The sequence below is a fragment of the Petaurus breviceps genome, unplaced genomic scaffold (assembly GCF_028583685.1).
Source record: "Petaurus breviceps papuanus isolate PSGF00001 unplaced genomic scaffold, PetGlider_PUasm1.0 37, whole genome shotgun sequence".
Classification (NCBI taxonomy): domain Eukaryota; kingdom Metazoa; phylum Chordata; class Mammalia; order Diprotodontia; family Petauridae; genus Petaurus; species Petaurus breviceps.
Window position 1 is genome coordinate 7,177,528 of NW_027186296.1, and position 12,837 is coordinate 7,190,364.

Genomic DNA, 12,837 nt, shown 5'->3' on the forward strand with positions numbered 1-12,837 from the left:
TACTTTTCAAAGATGATATATCATCTTGCCCATTACCTAAAGGAAATAAATTTCTTATTTTCATTTCTAGCCAGTCAAGAAAGACACAAGGCCTACTGTACCACAAGGAACTATTTCTCATCCAACTAATACTCTAATTGTACCCTGGACTTGGAGATGGAAGCCTTAGAAAACTTGTGATACATGTGTTTCGCACACACATATACACACATACTATATTACACTAAGGTCCCCTGAGCAACAGTTATTCCTCTTCTCTAATTATTTACTTGTGAAAGTTGGTGGCTGTGATGGTGATAGGAGCCAATGCTCCCTTACATTCAGAAAAATCCCATCCATCAAAGAGTCCTCTGAAATTCCATCTCTTATTTTCTCAAGCTTCTTATCCCGAATTCATTCACATTTTAATGCTTTCTTTATCATCTCCTTTTTTCTTTTTCTCCAAATCTATTGTTCATATCCTCATCTTCCTCTTGTTTCTCAATTAACTCAATGATGCCTGAATACAAACACATACACACACACATTCACTCACTCAATCACTTAGGCTCAAATCCATTTGTTAGGTTCTTCCAAAAAATATCTTCCCACCTTAACTAAACTACTTTAAAGCAAGAATGATAGAATTATAGAACCATAGACCAAAAATAAAAGGACTTTAGAAACCAGGTGGACAAAAATATACATGCTTGCCAAATGAGGATGCTAAGGCAGACTTTGCTATCTCTGCTTTTACTAAGACCTGAGAAGAGAAAGAACACTGGAATCCAAGTCTGAGAATGTACGTTCAAATCTGCGATCAACTATGTACTGCCTCTGTGACACTGGGCAAGTAAATTTACCTCTCTGGTCTTCAGTGGAGTGGGCTGAATCAAATGATCTCTAAAATTCCTTCCAGTTCTAAAAATCTATAATCTAATGATATGTAAACACATTAGTGAAGACACTGAAAATATTTACCATGGGGGCGGCCAGGTAGCACAGTGAGTAAGAGCACCAGCTCCAATGTTGGGATGACATGTGGATCGAATCTGAGCTCAGATACTTATTACTCACCCAGAAACACCTGGCCGTGTAACCTTGAGCAAGTTACTTAACCCCAATTGCTTAGGTGTGGCCAGGTGGCTCAGCGAGTAAGAGCACCGGCTTCAGTGTCAGGATGACCTGGATCAAATCCGGGCTCAGATACTTAGCACCACACCCATAAATAACTGGCCGTGTAACCTTGAGCAAGTTACTTAACCCCAATTGCTTAAAAAAAGAAGAAAGAAAATGTTTACCATGTAGGAATCCTTTCTTTATTGAGAGGAGCAAAATACTGTTGTGTTAAATGTTGTTGTTGTTGTTCAGTCATATCTAAGTCTTCATGACCCTATTTGGGGTTTTCTTGGCAAAGATACTAGAGAGGTTTGCCATTTCTTTCTCCAGCTCATTTTACAGATGAAGAAATTGAGACAAACATGGTTAAGTGATTTGTCCAGAGTCACATATGCTAGTAAATGTCAGAAAGGATTTGAACTAAGGAAATGAGTCTTCCTGACTTAAGGTATGGCACTCTGTCCACTAAGCCAGCTAACTAGCTGCCTATGTCAAAATGCCTCTTTGTCTGTTACAAAATGCATAGGTCCCTTCTTACTCCTTGAACTCAGGTTTTGGTCTGGCTAGGTATTGAAAAGGTTCTATCTCAGATGAAGATGCCATCAAGTTTTTACAACTAGAGTTCCAGTTGTTGTCCCAGATATTCTGATATGTGAAGAAGAGATGGGGAGAGGGGAGCACACTCATAGGATCATAGATATGACTCAAAGAATTTTTTAGAGGTCACCCAGTCGAAACCCTTTTTTGTAGATGAGGAAAATGAGGCCCAGAAACATTAAATGACATGATCAAATTCAATTCCTCTGCCTTCAAATCCCGTCTTCTCCTCATTGTCCTATGCTGAATAAGAGTTGAAAAGGGATCTCAGAAAAATCCCCCAACTGCATTTCAAGGACAGGAAGATGACTAATAACAGGTTTGTTTGCAGGGTGGAGGGAGGTAACAAGGTACTTTCTAAAATTCTAACTACATCCCATGTTATTCAGCCTATTCTCTTTGAAGTGAACTTTAGGGAGTAAACCAAAGTGCAGAAAGAATTGGCCTTCAGTAAGTCGGTTAGCCTCTGCTGGAGCTCATTCCTTCAGAGATACCCAACACTTTTGATCTATAATGAATCCCTACCTACATAGATACTTCTTGTCATATAGTCATAGAACTGAAGAAAAACAGAGCTGTAACAGACCATAAAGATCATCTAATCCAACTTCTACATGGTGAGTCAATGGAAATCTAGAAAGAGAAAAATTACCTGTTCCAAGTTATAAAACCCAACACTGACAGAATTATTATTTGAAACCAATATTGTTTCAACTACACAACTATTCTACTATTTTGCCTGCTTTCTTCCTCAAATCCATCTTCTTCCCTACCAAAATTCTGTTTTCCTTCTGTTTTCTCTGTCCCCATCTCTCCTCCCCCTTTCTTCTATATTCTGTCTTCTCTTTCCACTCTCCCCTCTTTTCTCTACTGTCCTCATGTCCTTGTCTCTCTCTCTCTCTCTCTGTCTCATTTCTCTATTGATCTATTCATCTATCTATCTTTCTCTATCACTGGCTGTGTGACCCTGGGCAAGTTATTTGGCCCTGTTTGTCTGAGTTTCCTCATCTGGAAAATGAACTCCAGAAGGAAATGGCAAATCACTCCAGTATCTTTGCTAAGAAAACCCCCAATGGGATCATGAAGAACTAGACATGACTGAAATGACTGAAAAACAATCAGATTCCTTCCTACTCTGAGATTTTGTTATTGTGACATGATACTCTGTGACCAAATGCCAGTCTCTAATTGATTTGGGAGACCTGCAGCAGCAAAGTATATAATAAGATGTTCTTGAACATCAGAGCTTTTTTCCCCAGACATAGTGGTTGCCCATGTAAACACCAAATATGTGTCCACAGTTACATGTATATATTTTAGTCTCCCAAAAACAGAATAACTATAGTAACATCAGACTTCCAAATTTCATTGGATAACAGTCCATGGGGATTTATACCCTTGGGTTTAGAGGGACTGCAAATAACACACGATGAACAGCTTTTAACTACTTGCCTAGCTTGTTCTCTAGTGATATCAAAGGTACTAGCAAGCTTTCTAGTGGATTGATAAAATCTGTGATGGGATTCCTTTGCTAATTCTAATGATCTCACAAGGATTTTATCAGCTATGTGATTACCTTTAAAAAGTGGTCCAGGAAGACTGATATGATATGGGATATGCATAATGTAAAAGGGATGTGATCTATTTTGTGCAATATCTTGTAAATCACAGAACAATGTGTACAACTGAGTTTTATTTCTATGTATATTGGCTGTTTCTATCTTTTGAGTTACTTGGACTGCATACTGAGAATCTGTAATAATGTTAATAGGCTGAGGAAATAGAGTAAGAGCAGATATTACAGCTGTGAGCTTGTTCTTTTGGGTGGAATCATAAGGAGTGGTGATCATTTTCATAACCTGTTTATCAGAACAGTATACAGAAGCTCTGTAGTCTTTAGTGGAATCAGTGAAAACATTAAATACTAAAACAGGTTGATCCTTACATACCTTAGTGATTATGAACTCACTGTTTGTTAAGAATCTGAAAATGCCTTCTGGTGTATAATGCTGTATGGGGATAGCATATATTAACAATAATTGCCAAGATTCTGGATTATCAATTAATTGTTGGATTTAGTCATAAGTATAAGGAACTTTTAGAACTTCAGGCAATTGACCACTTAGGGATAAACATCATCTGATCATTTTCTTTATGATCTGAGGCACCCCATCAGGGTAAATTTGTAAAGCATATTTTGGCTGATGTGAAATATAACCCCATTCAATCACTAAATCATTTTGCATTAAGGCACCTGTAGGACTGTATTATCTAAGTATTATATATACATATATATAATATATTATATATATTAGGTCAGAATTATCTGGTCACCTCTAGATATGAACTGGAAAAGCAGAACTTCTTTTTAAATTCTGTAACTACATGAGGCATCTGGGATTCAAAAGTGTTGTTTAAATGAAATAAATCACTGGATACAAGGAATTGAATGTTAATTATGATTATTGTATAGTTAGTATGTAAGTTTTCTTGGTTATCTTAGTGACATGTAATTATGTACCTGACTTAATGTAATCATGTCATTTTGTAAAATTGTGAGAAAAACATTGTATTGATCGAGCCTAGCCCTGTGTGGCTAAAAAAAAAAAAAACTGAACTATTTGTTTATACTATTTGAACCTAGTCTTGCATGGCTAGAAAACTGGACCTTCATATGTAAAATCATGTTTCTGGGAGCTCTTGTTAGGTCTGGCTGGCTGTACCAGCTTGTACATATTGTACATTTGAACTCTAGTTATCTACAGATCCCCTCCTCCCCAAACCAAGGGATCTGAAAAAAAAAAAGACATCAGATGCAGACAGCTTTCCCAAGAGTTCGGACCTGGCCTTTACTGGGACAACCTCATTCCTGGAGAAATCCAACCAAAGGACTGATGGGAAAACCTGACGGACTCAGGACCCTACGTCGTTTAATTATTTTTATTTTTATTTATTTTCTCTGTTAAATCGCTAATTTTTATGGATCCCCACTATTAATCATTTTCTCTGTTAAATTGCTAATTTTTATGGATCCCCACTACCAGTCTTTGGTAACAGAACTGGCTGACCTAGATGATGTTGCCCCAACCATGTCAAGGGTTTGACATACCAACAAGAGAAGTAGGGAATGTTGTGTTTGTCTTCCCATCCCCCAACCTCAGCCCTCCCTCAGGGAAGTGAGCAGACTGCCACATCAGCTCCACCTGCCCCCAGTGGATCCCTGAGTAGGAATTTCAGCCTAGGGTAAATTCACTGTTGTGCATGACCCCATTCTTCCCTGTCCCCTCCCCCACCAATTTCTGCCTTTACCCAGTCAGCTAACCTTCACAGAGGTGGGCCGGCTTCTGGGTCAGGGAGACTTGGTGTTGGTGGGAATTTCAAGGTGTGTGCTGACTAATCACTGTTCTTGGCCTCTGCAAGTTTCTGCTTGTGTACTACCTAACTACTGGCCGTTTGGCGTCGCTTTGAAAACCGGCACATTGTCCATGCAGACTCACTGTTTGATTTGTGCCTAACCCTGAACAGTCCCAAGGAAAATAAAATCCACTTCCAAATTTTACTCTCGGGGGTCTCTTGTCTCACTCCTTTTGGCACAACACTCTCTCATCCATCTTTTCCCACTGCTCCTAAAATAATATTCTTTGCTCAGAAACCTCTAGTGATTTCCTATTGACTCTACAATAAAACATACATTTCTTAAACTTTTGTTTCTGCCCACCATAGCCTGAATCCCAAGGGTTCTAGATTTATTTATGTTAATTACATTAGCATTGTTTGTGAGTATCACATGAAATAATATGTCAGATCCACTGAAAAACTTAAAGCACTATTTAAGTTTTTTACTCTCCATTTTATCTACATTTCAGCTAACGTGTATTTGAAGCTATTTTCTTAATTCTTACTTTGGAACTTAATTCTCTGTTGTGCTAAAAACTTGTGGAATAAAATTTTCTCACTTATCTTCTCACTGTCCTTAAGGGACTCTGTAGGACAACCCACACAAGAGTTTCTTCAGGGATTCTTCATATCTTTGTTGTGAAGGTTGTAGGTCAGGGAGTTGAAGAATGAAGTAGAACAAGGTTACAAACTTTTAAATTCCAGACTGGTTGTCAGATCTTAGGCTCACATACATCACCATGACTGAATCAGAGAATAGAGACAACACAGTATAAAAGGAAGCACTTGTTGAGGAGCCTTGTTTCTTCCAGACCCTCAGTGTAGCTCTCAGGACATATCTAAGATCAGTGATATCTATCAGTGGAGCTAGGTAATGGAAAGCTGTATAATATAGAGAACTGTAGAGCAAAGTATCTCAGTAGAGAATGCAACTCTACATTGCTAGTGACCTTACTACCTTACCACAAGTGGTCCCCACATGTATTCTCACTGGGTATGTTCTCTAGTCATGTATTCTTGGCACATGTCCTGTCAGTCCATCAGGAAGTATGAGTACTTGTGGCAGAATATACCCTTATATGTACAGGGGAACCTTTCTGAAAACTTATCTTGTTAATTAATTAAATGACTTTTGCTCAAAATAATGCGTTCTGTTTGTCTGGTGAAAGAAACACTTCAGTGGGGGCTTATGAACAAAGGAATTGAGTGGATGCTGAAGACATGTGCAAAATATGTTGTAAACTTGACATTAAAGGAATGAAGAATGAAGAAGAGGTATATAGATATATTATTATATTAAATCAGATAATACTTTAAATGTACTACTACTGAAGTACTATGGGACCATTTAATTATTTATGCATTGAAACATCAGAAACTGATATGATTTAATCCCTCAAAATGACATTAAATAAGAGGCATTACAATTTACTTTACTGCTGTACCTTAAGGATCATTGAACCTTTTTACGTGACTTGTAGTTGCAACCTTACATATGTGTTATCCTCCCCGTTAGAACGTGAGCTTCTTGAGAGCTAGACTCTTCTATTTTCTACTCTTATGCTACTAGACATTTTTTACTTCTTTTGTATCCCTAGCTTGTAGCACAGTGCTTTGTACATAGTAAGCATTTTCATTTATTCATTCATTCAGTATTAAAATCATCAGAGGTAAGATGCACTATGGTGTGTAGAACATTATTACATTTAGAAGAGGTATAAAAGAAAAAAGACAACATAGCTTCGATCTGAAAGGGGCTGGTAGCCTAAAGAAAGACACAATGAATATGAAGAGATTCATATTTTATTATCAATGAACAGTCATCGCACCAGCACTTAAAGGACATGAACCCAGACTTAAATCACACACAGAAGATATTACTAGAGTAAGAACTACTTGTGTAATGGCAGCATTAAGATGAGACAATTAAGCACTGGACTTAATTGAATGTTTGTTGCTCTGTCACAGTGGGTGACTGAAATTATTTAACTAAGGTAGCTTTCTTATAAAATTCCAGGTCCTTTTGGCATGGCATAGAGTGAAGTCCAGACCCAAGGCTCATAGATATTTTTGGGGGGTAGAAACAGTAACAGACAAATCAAAACTCATTTATGTAGTGTTTCCATTTGTTTCCAACAATGTCCACTCTGCAGGAAGATCTCCACTGAAGGGTCATCTTGAAGGAGCTCAAATAGGTAACAATTATTTATGGGTTTTAACAACATGCATGTGATGTGACTGTAAAAATATAGCAACATAGCCCATAAGAGGAGAATTCAAGTGAAAATGAAATGTTTAAATTCGATAGTACCCACACATAGAGAGAGATAAACATACATATCATGACTCTTTTGTTTCCTTGTACTTGTGAATATTATAATTTCTGTAAGGTTCTCACTACATAGAATGATGTACATGTATTAGACCAGTGCTCTTAACATTTTTTAGTGTCATAGATCTTATTGGCAGTCTAGTGCTTAGAGACCTTTTCTCAGGGAACTTTTTTTTAACTAATTGAGGGAAATGCTAAATTTCAATTAGAGGTTAAGTGAAAATAAATATGTAATTTGTTTCCCATTCAACCTGAAATCTATCCATCTATCCCTTGAGGATTCAAGTTTGAGGACAACCATATTAAATGATGCCAGCTTCAGGGCTCATAAAAGCAATACTTGATATATGAACTTTTTGAGATAACTTGCAAAAACAGGCAAAGCAAAGTCAGACTCCACTACTCTTTCAATCAATTAATATGCCCCCAAACTCTCAATGTGAAAATATAAAAGTGAAGACAAAGAGATAGCACCTCATCTTCTAAATAATTAAGATTCAGGAAAATCCAAAAGAGAGACTGAAAAGACTGAAAAGAAAGGAAACAGTGAAAGCAACTCAGGAAAGGAGATTTTAAAATAAAAAGGCAGGAAGATTGAGTCACTGTGGGCATCATCTTCCCTTATAGATATTTCATGTTTTCTGCCAGTATTGGAACATATACTCATGGAAGAGATGTGTGCCACTCTTTCTGCCCTGTTTCCACTAGCTCTAAATTATAACTTTCCCTTCTTCACTGCAAAAAGCACATACGCAATGGGGTGGCTAGGTGGCGCAGTGAGTAAGAGTGCCAGCCCAGAAGTCGGGAGGACCCAGGATCAGTTCTGGCCTCAGATACTTAACACCCACACAAAATAACTGGCTGTGTAACATTGCACAAGTTACTTAACCCCAATTACTTTAAAAAAAAAAGCACACATGCAGCAGGAGGGACAAAGACAGCCATGTCTTCCTCTAGTCAGTAATGGAACATATATTTCCATGATGTATTGCTAAATTGAAATCAACAATAGGTGCTGACGTCCATTTACATGGTGAAGGGGAGAAAAATGTTTCAGGTTACCTGGGAAATGGGAGGAACTCAATATCCCACTTACCTTGGAAGAAACTAAGCATGGTATAGAAAAAAGGAATGATGCTTATACTTGGTAAGAGCCCCATTTTGCAGGTGCTGTACTTGAATCTGTATTTGATTCCTGATTCTGAGTCAGATAACATCTTTCCTCAAACCTAACCATGAGGTTTCTTTGTGTTTCACTGGCGATACGACTTGTAAACTGAACTCTCTTCAAGAGTTATAATAAGCAGGGGCAGGGGGAGACTAGGTGGTGCACTGGCCCTGGAGTCAGGAGGACCTGAGTTAAAATCCAGCCTCAGAAACTTAACACTTACCAGCCGTGTGACCTTGGGCAAGTCACTTAACTCCAGTTTCCCTTCAAAAAGCAAAAAAATAAAAATAAAAAAGAAGAAGCAGGGGAAGCTAAGTACTACAGTGGATAGAACTTTGGATCTTCAGTCAAGAAGTCAAATTCAAGTCTGTGAACAGTATACACCCCAGGCATGTCCATTAAATTATGTCTATCACAGTTTACTCAACTGGAAAACAGGGGCAATTATCGCATCTACCTCCCACGGCTGTTGCAAGGATCAAATGGGATAATAATTATAAAGCTGAATTAGCACAGTGCCTGGCAAATAATAGACATTTAATTTCTTATCCCCACCCACTTACTCCTTTTCACATAAATCACAGAATCATAGTAATGTTAGGGAATTCAGTTGGCATCATATCTAACCCAAATACAAAAACAATCCCCACTATAACATACCCTGTAAATAGAGGGTCAAGGAGTGAAGATCTAAGCATTCCTTATATGTCAGAATGATATTCAAATTCTCCCCAGGACTTTTCTCAAGGCAGCCTTAATTTCCTTATTGCGGAAGCTATAGATCATGGGATTGAAGAATGGAGTGGCAACTGAGTAGAACAAAGTGATGAATTTCTGCATCTCAGGTTGGCTGGCTGACCCGGGGCTCACATACATTATCATGATTGAGCCATAGAAGAGGGAGACCACAGCTAGATGGGAAGCACATGTAGAGAAGGCTTTCTGTCTTCCTGAGCCCTTTGGCACTCGGAGCACAGCTCTTAGCACCTGGGTGTAGGACCCAAGGATGTAAATTAAGGTGATACAAGTAATAAGGGCACTGACAGCACCACAGGTTAGAGTAGTTTTGGGGACAGGTGTACATGATAAGGCTAGCATTGCCCCTAGATCACATAAATAGTGGTCAATGATATTGGGACCACAGAAGGGCACCTGGGAGAGGAGAGTGACAGGGGTCAGTAACCAAAGGAAGCCACCCACCCAGCATGCAGACACCAGAGTGGCACAGAGTTTCCCAGTCATAATGGTGGGATAGTGGAGTGGGTAGCAGATTGCAACATAACGATCAAATGCCATGAGGGCCAGGAAGAAGAGTTCTGTTGCACATAGAGAAGAAAAGATGTAGAATTGGAGGATGCAGCCATTGTAGGAGATAGTCTTGGTCTTGGAGAGGAGGTTGACTAGCATGTTGGGCACAGTGGAGCTGATGTAACAGATCTCAAGGAAGGAAAAGTTGGCCAGTAAGATGTACATGGGAGTTTGGATCTGCTGGTCTCGCCACACAGCATAGACAATCGTCCCATTTCCCATCAGTGTCAGTGCATACATAGTGGAGAACAACACAAAGAGAAGGATTTCTATTTCTTGGCTGCATGAAAAGCCCAGGAGGATGAACTTGCTTACAGTCCCAGAGATGTTATGAATGCCTAAGGGGGTCATTTCTTCATCACCTTTGAAATGGACATCAATTTGACTAACTTTAATATTCATGCATATATATATATATGTATATGTCTCTCTATCTTGTCTCTGTCTCTCTCTGTCCTCAGAGTATTGTGTAATAAATAATTTCATATTTCAGGAAATGTCCCAGATGAGTAATGTGCCATGTGTTTCAATATATACATGTATGCACATATACGCACAATACAAATTTTTGTGTATATATATACACATGTGTATATGTATGTATGTATGTATGTATGTAGTGTGTATGCATGTATGTATTTAGAAAAAGGACCTTCCCAGACTGATGGAAGTACTCAGAATTCAAGATTACCTCCATGCCACAATGCATCTCAGAGGAAGGGCTTCACTGGAGTTCTCTAATTATGCTACTTCAAATGCTTCATCTTTCAAAGGAGCACATGAAAAATGATGGAACAAAAATCTTATTTTAAAGTGAGCGAGTTCAATCTCTTGAATAGCTAACATGTTATAGAAAGCATCAGTGATTGAGGAGCAAAGAGAATGTTGAGGTCACTTGAGTTACTTAATCCATTCACCAGACAAGGAGAGATTCATGTCTTTAGTGTTAATGATAAGACTCAGGTTTTTGGTTAAAGTAGAAAAACTGATAACCATGGACCAAGAGCTAGAAAAGAACTCATAGGTCCCCAACCCTTTCATTTTATAGATGAGAAAAGAGAAGCCCAGGCAATTGTGATTTGCCCAAAATTACACAGAAATTAAAAAGTCAAAAGCAAATTTGAACCCATTCTCCTGCCTCAAAAACCTGACCTCTTCCTACTTTCTCACCTACTTTCTTCATGCAAAATTATCCCCTTTCCCAAACAAAGTTGCCTTTCTCTTGGGATAACTGATTTCATCTAAGTTTTAGGCCATATCATTCATATGAAAATGTGAATGAGAATAAAGAATTGAGATTGCCTTTCAATTTCATTGCCATAGGTAATTCCCAGAGGTAGTTTTCCATTTCCGTTCCCTTTCCCGATACAGACAAACACCTTCACTACTACCCTTGAACTCAGGTCTTATTGGCTTAAGGACAACTCTCCATTTCACTATGTGTGTGACTTTGGGCAATTGACATCCTCTTTGGGCCTCATTTTCCTTATCTGTGAGATGAGTAGGTAATACTACATACAGCATCTCTGAGGTCTCTTGTAGCCTTAGATTTATGATCTTATGAATTTTCCCATGTTTTAAGCCATATTGTCCCTGCTTAGTGCAATCATAAGCAGATGCAACCAATGTAGGGGTAGGCTTTGCACATTGGAATCTGACAAAGAGAATGCATCATAAAAGGGCAAGAAGTTTTACGTTTGGTAGACTGAGCATGGCAGAAACTGAGAAGCATGAATATTGTGACATTCAAGTAAAGTGTGTGTTTGATTCTGAAGTGAAAGGTTTAGGAAGAGAAAGTGGAAATTTAGGAGAAATACACGTGCCTTGAGAAAGGTCCACTTCCTTGTTTGGATGGAACATTCATTGAGAGTGAGGAAATCTCCATTTCCATGATAGCTTCATGCTAGTGAGATTACAATAAAAGCAAAGGAAGTTGCTTCATTCATCTGCAACCTAAAATGAAGCATATGTCCTGATATGACTTTTGATATCATTTTATAAAAGTTATCATTAAGTCCAATGCATGATTCAGAGTTTCATTTGGATTAGAAAGCCCCCAGTGTTAAAAAAAGTTCAGGCATCATACTCTCTCTATTTTTTTTAATATGGGGACAGGGATTATGCCATCTTTATTAGCCTTGTAGTTTGAAGAGTCATTTCCCATTCTTTTCTCTAGTATGAAATAAAACCTTATTTTCCCTAATGAGTAAGATTAAATAATTATATTAAAAGAAAAAGGACCAGATATCTATAGATAGAAGTCATCTAGTTCAACTCCAATTAGTTTACAATTTACAGATGTGGTAACCAAAGCCCAGAGTGGTAAGGTCATATTCAAGGTCACATAGGTACTAAATGGAAGACCTCGTACTTGAACCCAGGTTCTCTGAGTACACACATAGTCAAGTACTTTTCCCCTCTACATCACCCTAAAGTAGTGTAGTCTTTCCCCACAGTCTTTGCATTTTACAAAATGTGCCACTCAGATATAGAGTGCATCACCACTTACCCCAATAATCTATATCCAGTGTTAGATAGCAGCTTCCTATGCTCCAGCCACCTAAAGGAGTACCAGCATCTGACTTTTATTAGAAGAGGAACTATGGATTACTGTAAGAAGACTGTTTTCTCTGGAAATTCTTGCTTTCTTATGCTTTCTTATTCCTATTTGCTTTTACCCTTTTGGGACTTCTCCAGAGGAGCCCCAGGAGAAACTACTGATTGCTCTCTTGGGTAGGTCAATTTTATTTTCAGTGAGTAGTGATAAAGAAAATAATGGAACTTAAATCAGCATTACAAAAAACCACCCCCTCCTTCCTTCCTCTTTTCTCCATCTCAGTCCTCCAGTATAGAATCATAAGGACCAGAGAACATCAAAGCTAAGAGGGACACAAGAGGTCATCTTATCCAATTACCTCATTTCATTTATTATTAATTT

The 12,837-nt window shown here is 38.3% G+C and overlaps 1 protein-coding gene across 1 annotated transcript; it reads right to left on the reverse strand.

Annotated features, from left to right (window-relative positions):
* Nucleotides 1-9,311: 9,311 nt before the first annotated feature.
* Nucleotides 9,312-10,406, reverse strand: LOC138168436 (olfactory receptor 11H12-like). Its single transcript, XM_069097461.1, has one exon. It carries the CDS (start codon nucleotides 10,383-10,385, stop codon nucleotides 9,312-9,314), a length of 1,074 nt encoding a protein of 357 aa, XP_068953562.1. The 5' UTR covers nucleotides 10,386-10,406.
* Between the last annotated feature and the right edge of the window lie 2,431 nt (nucleotides 10,407-12,837).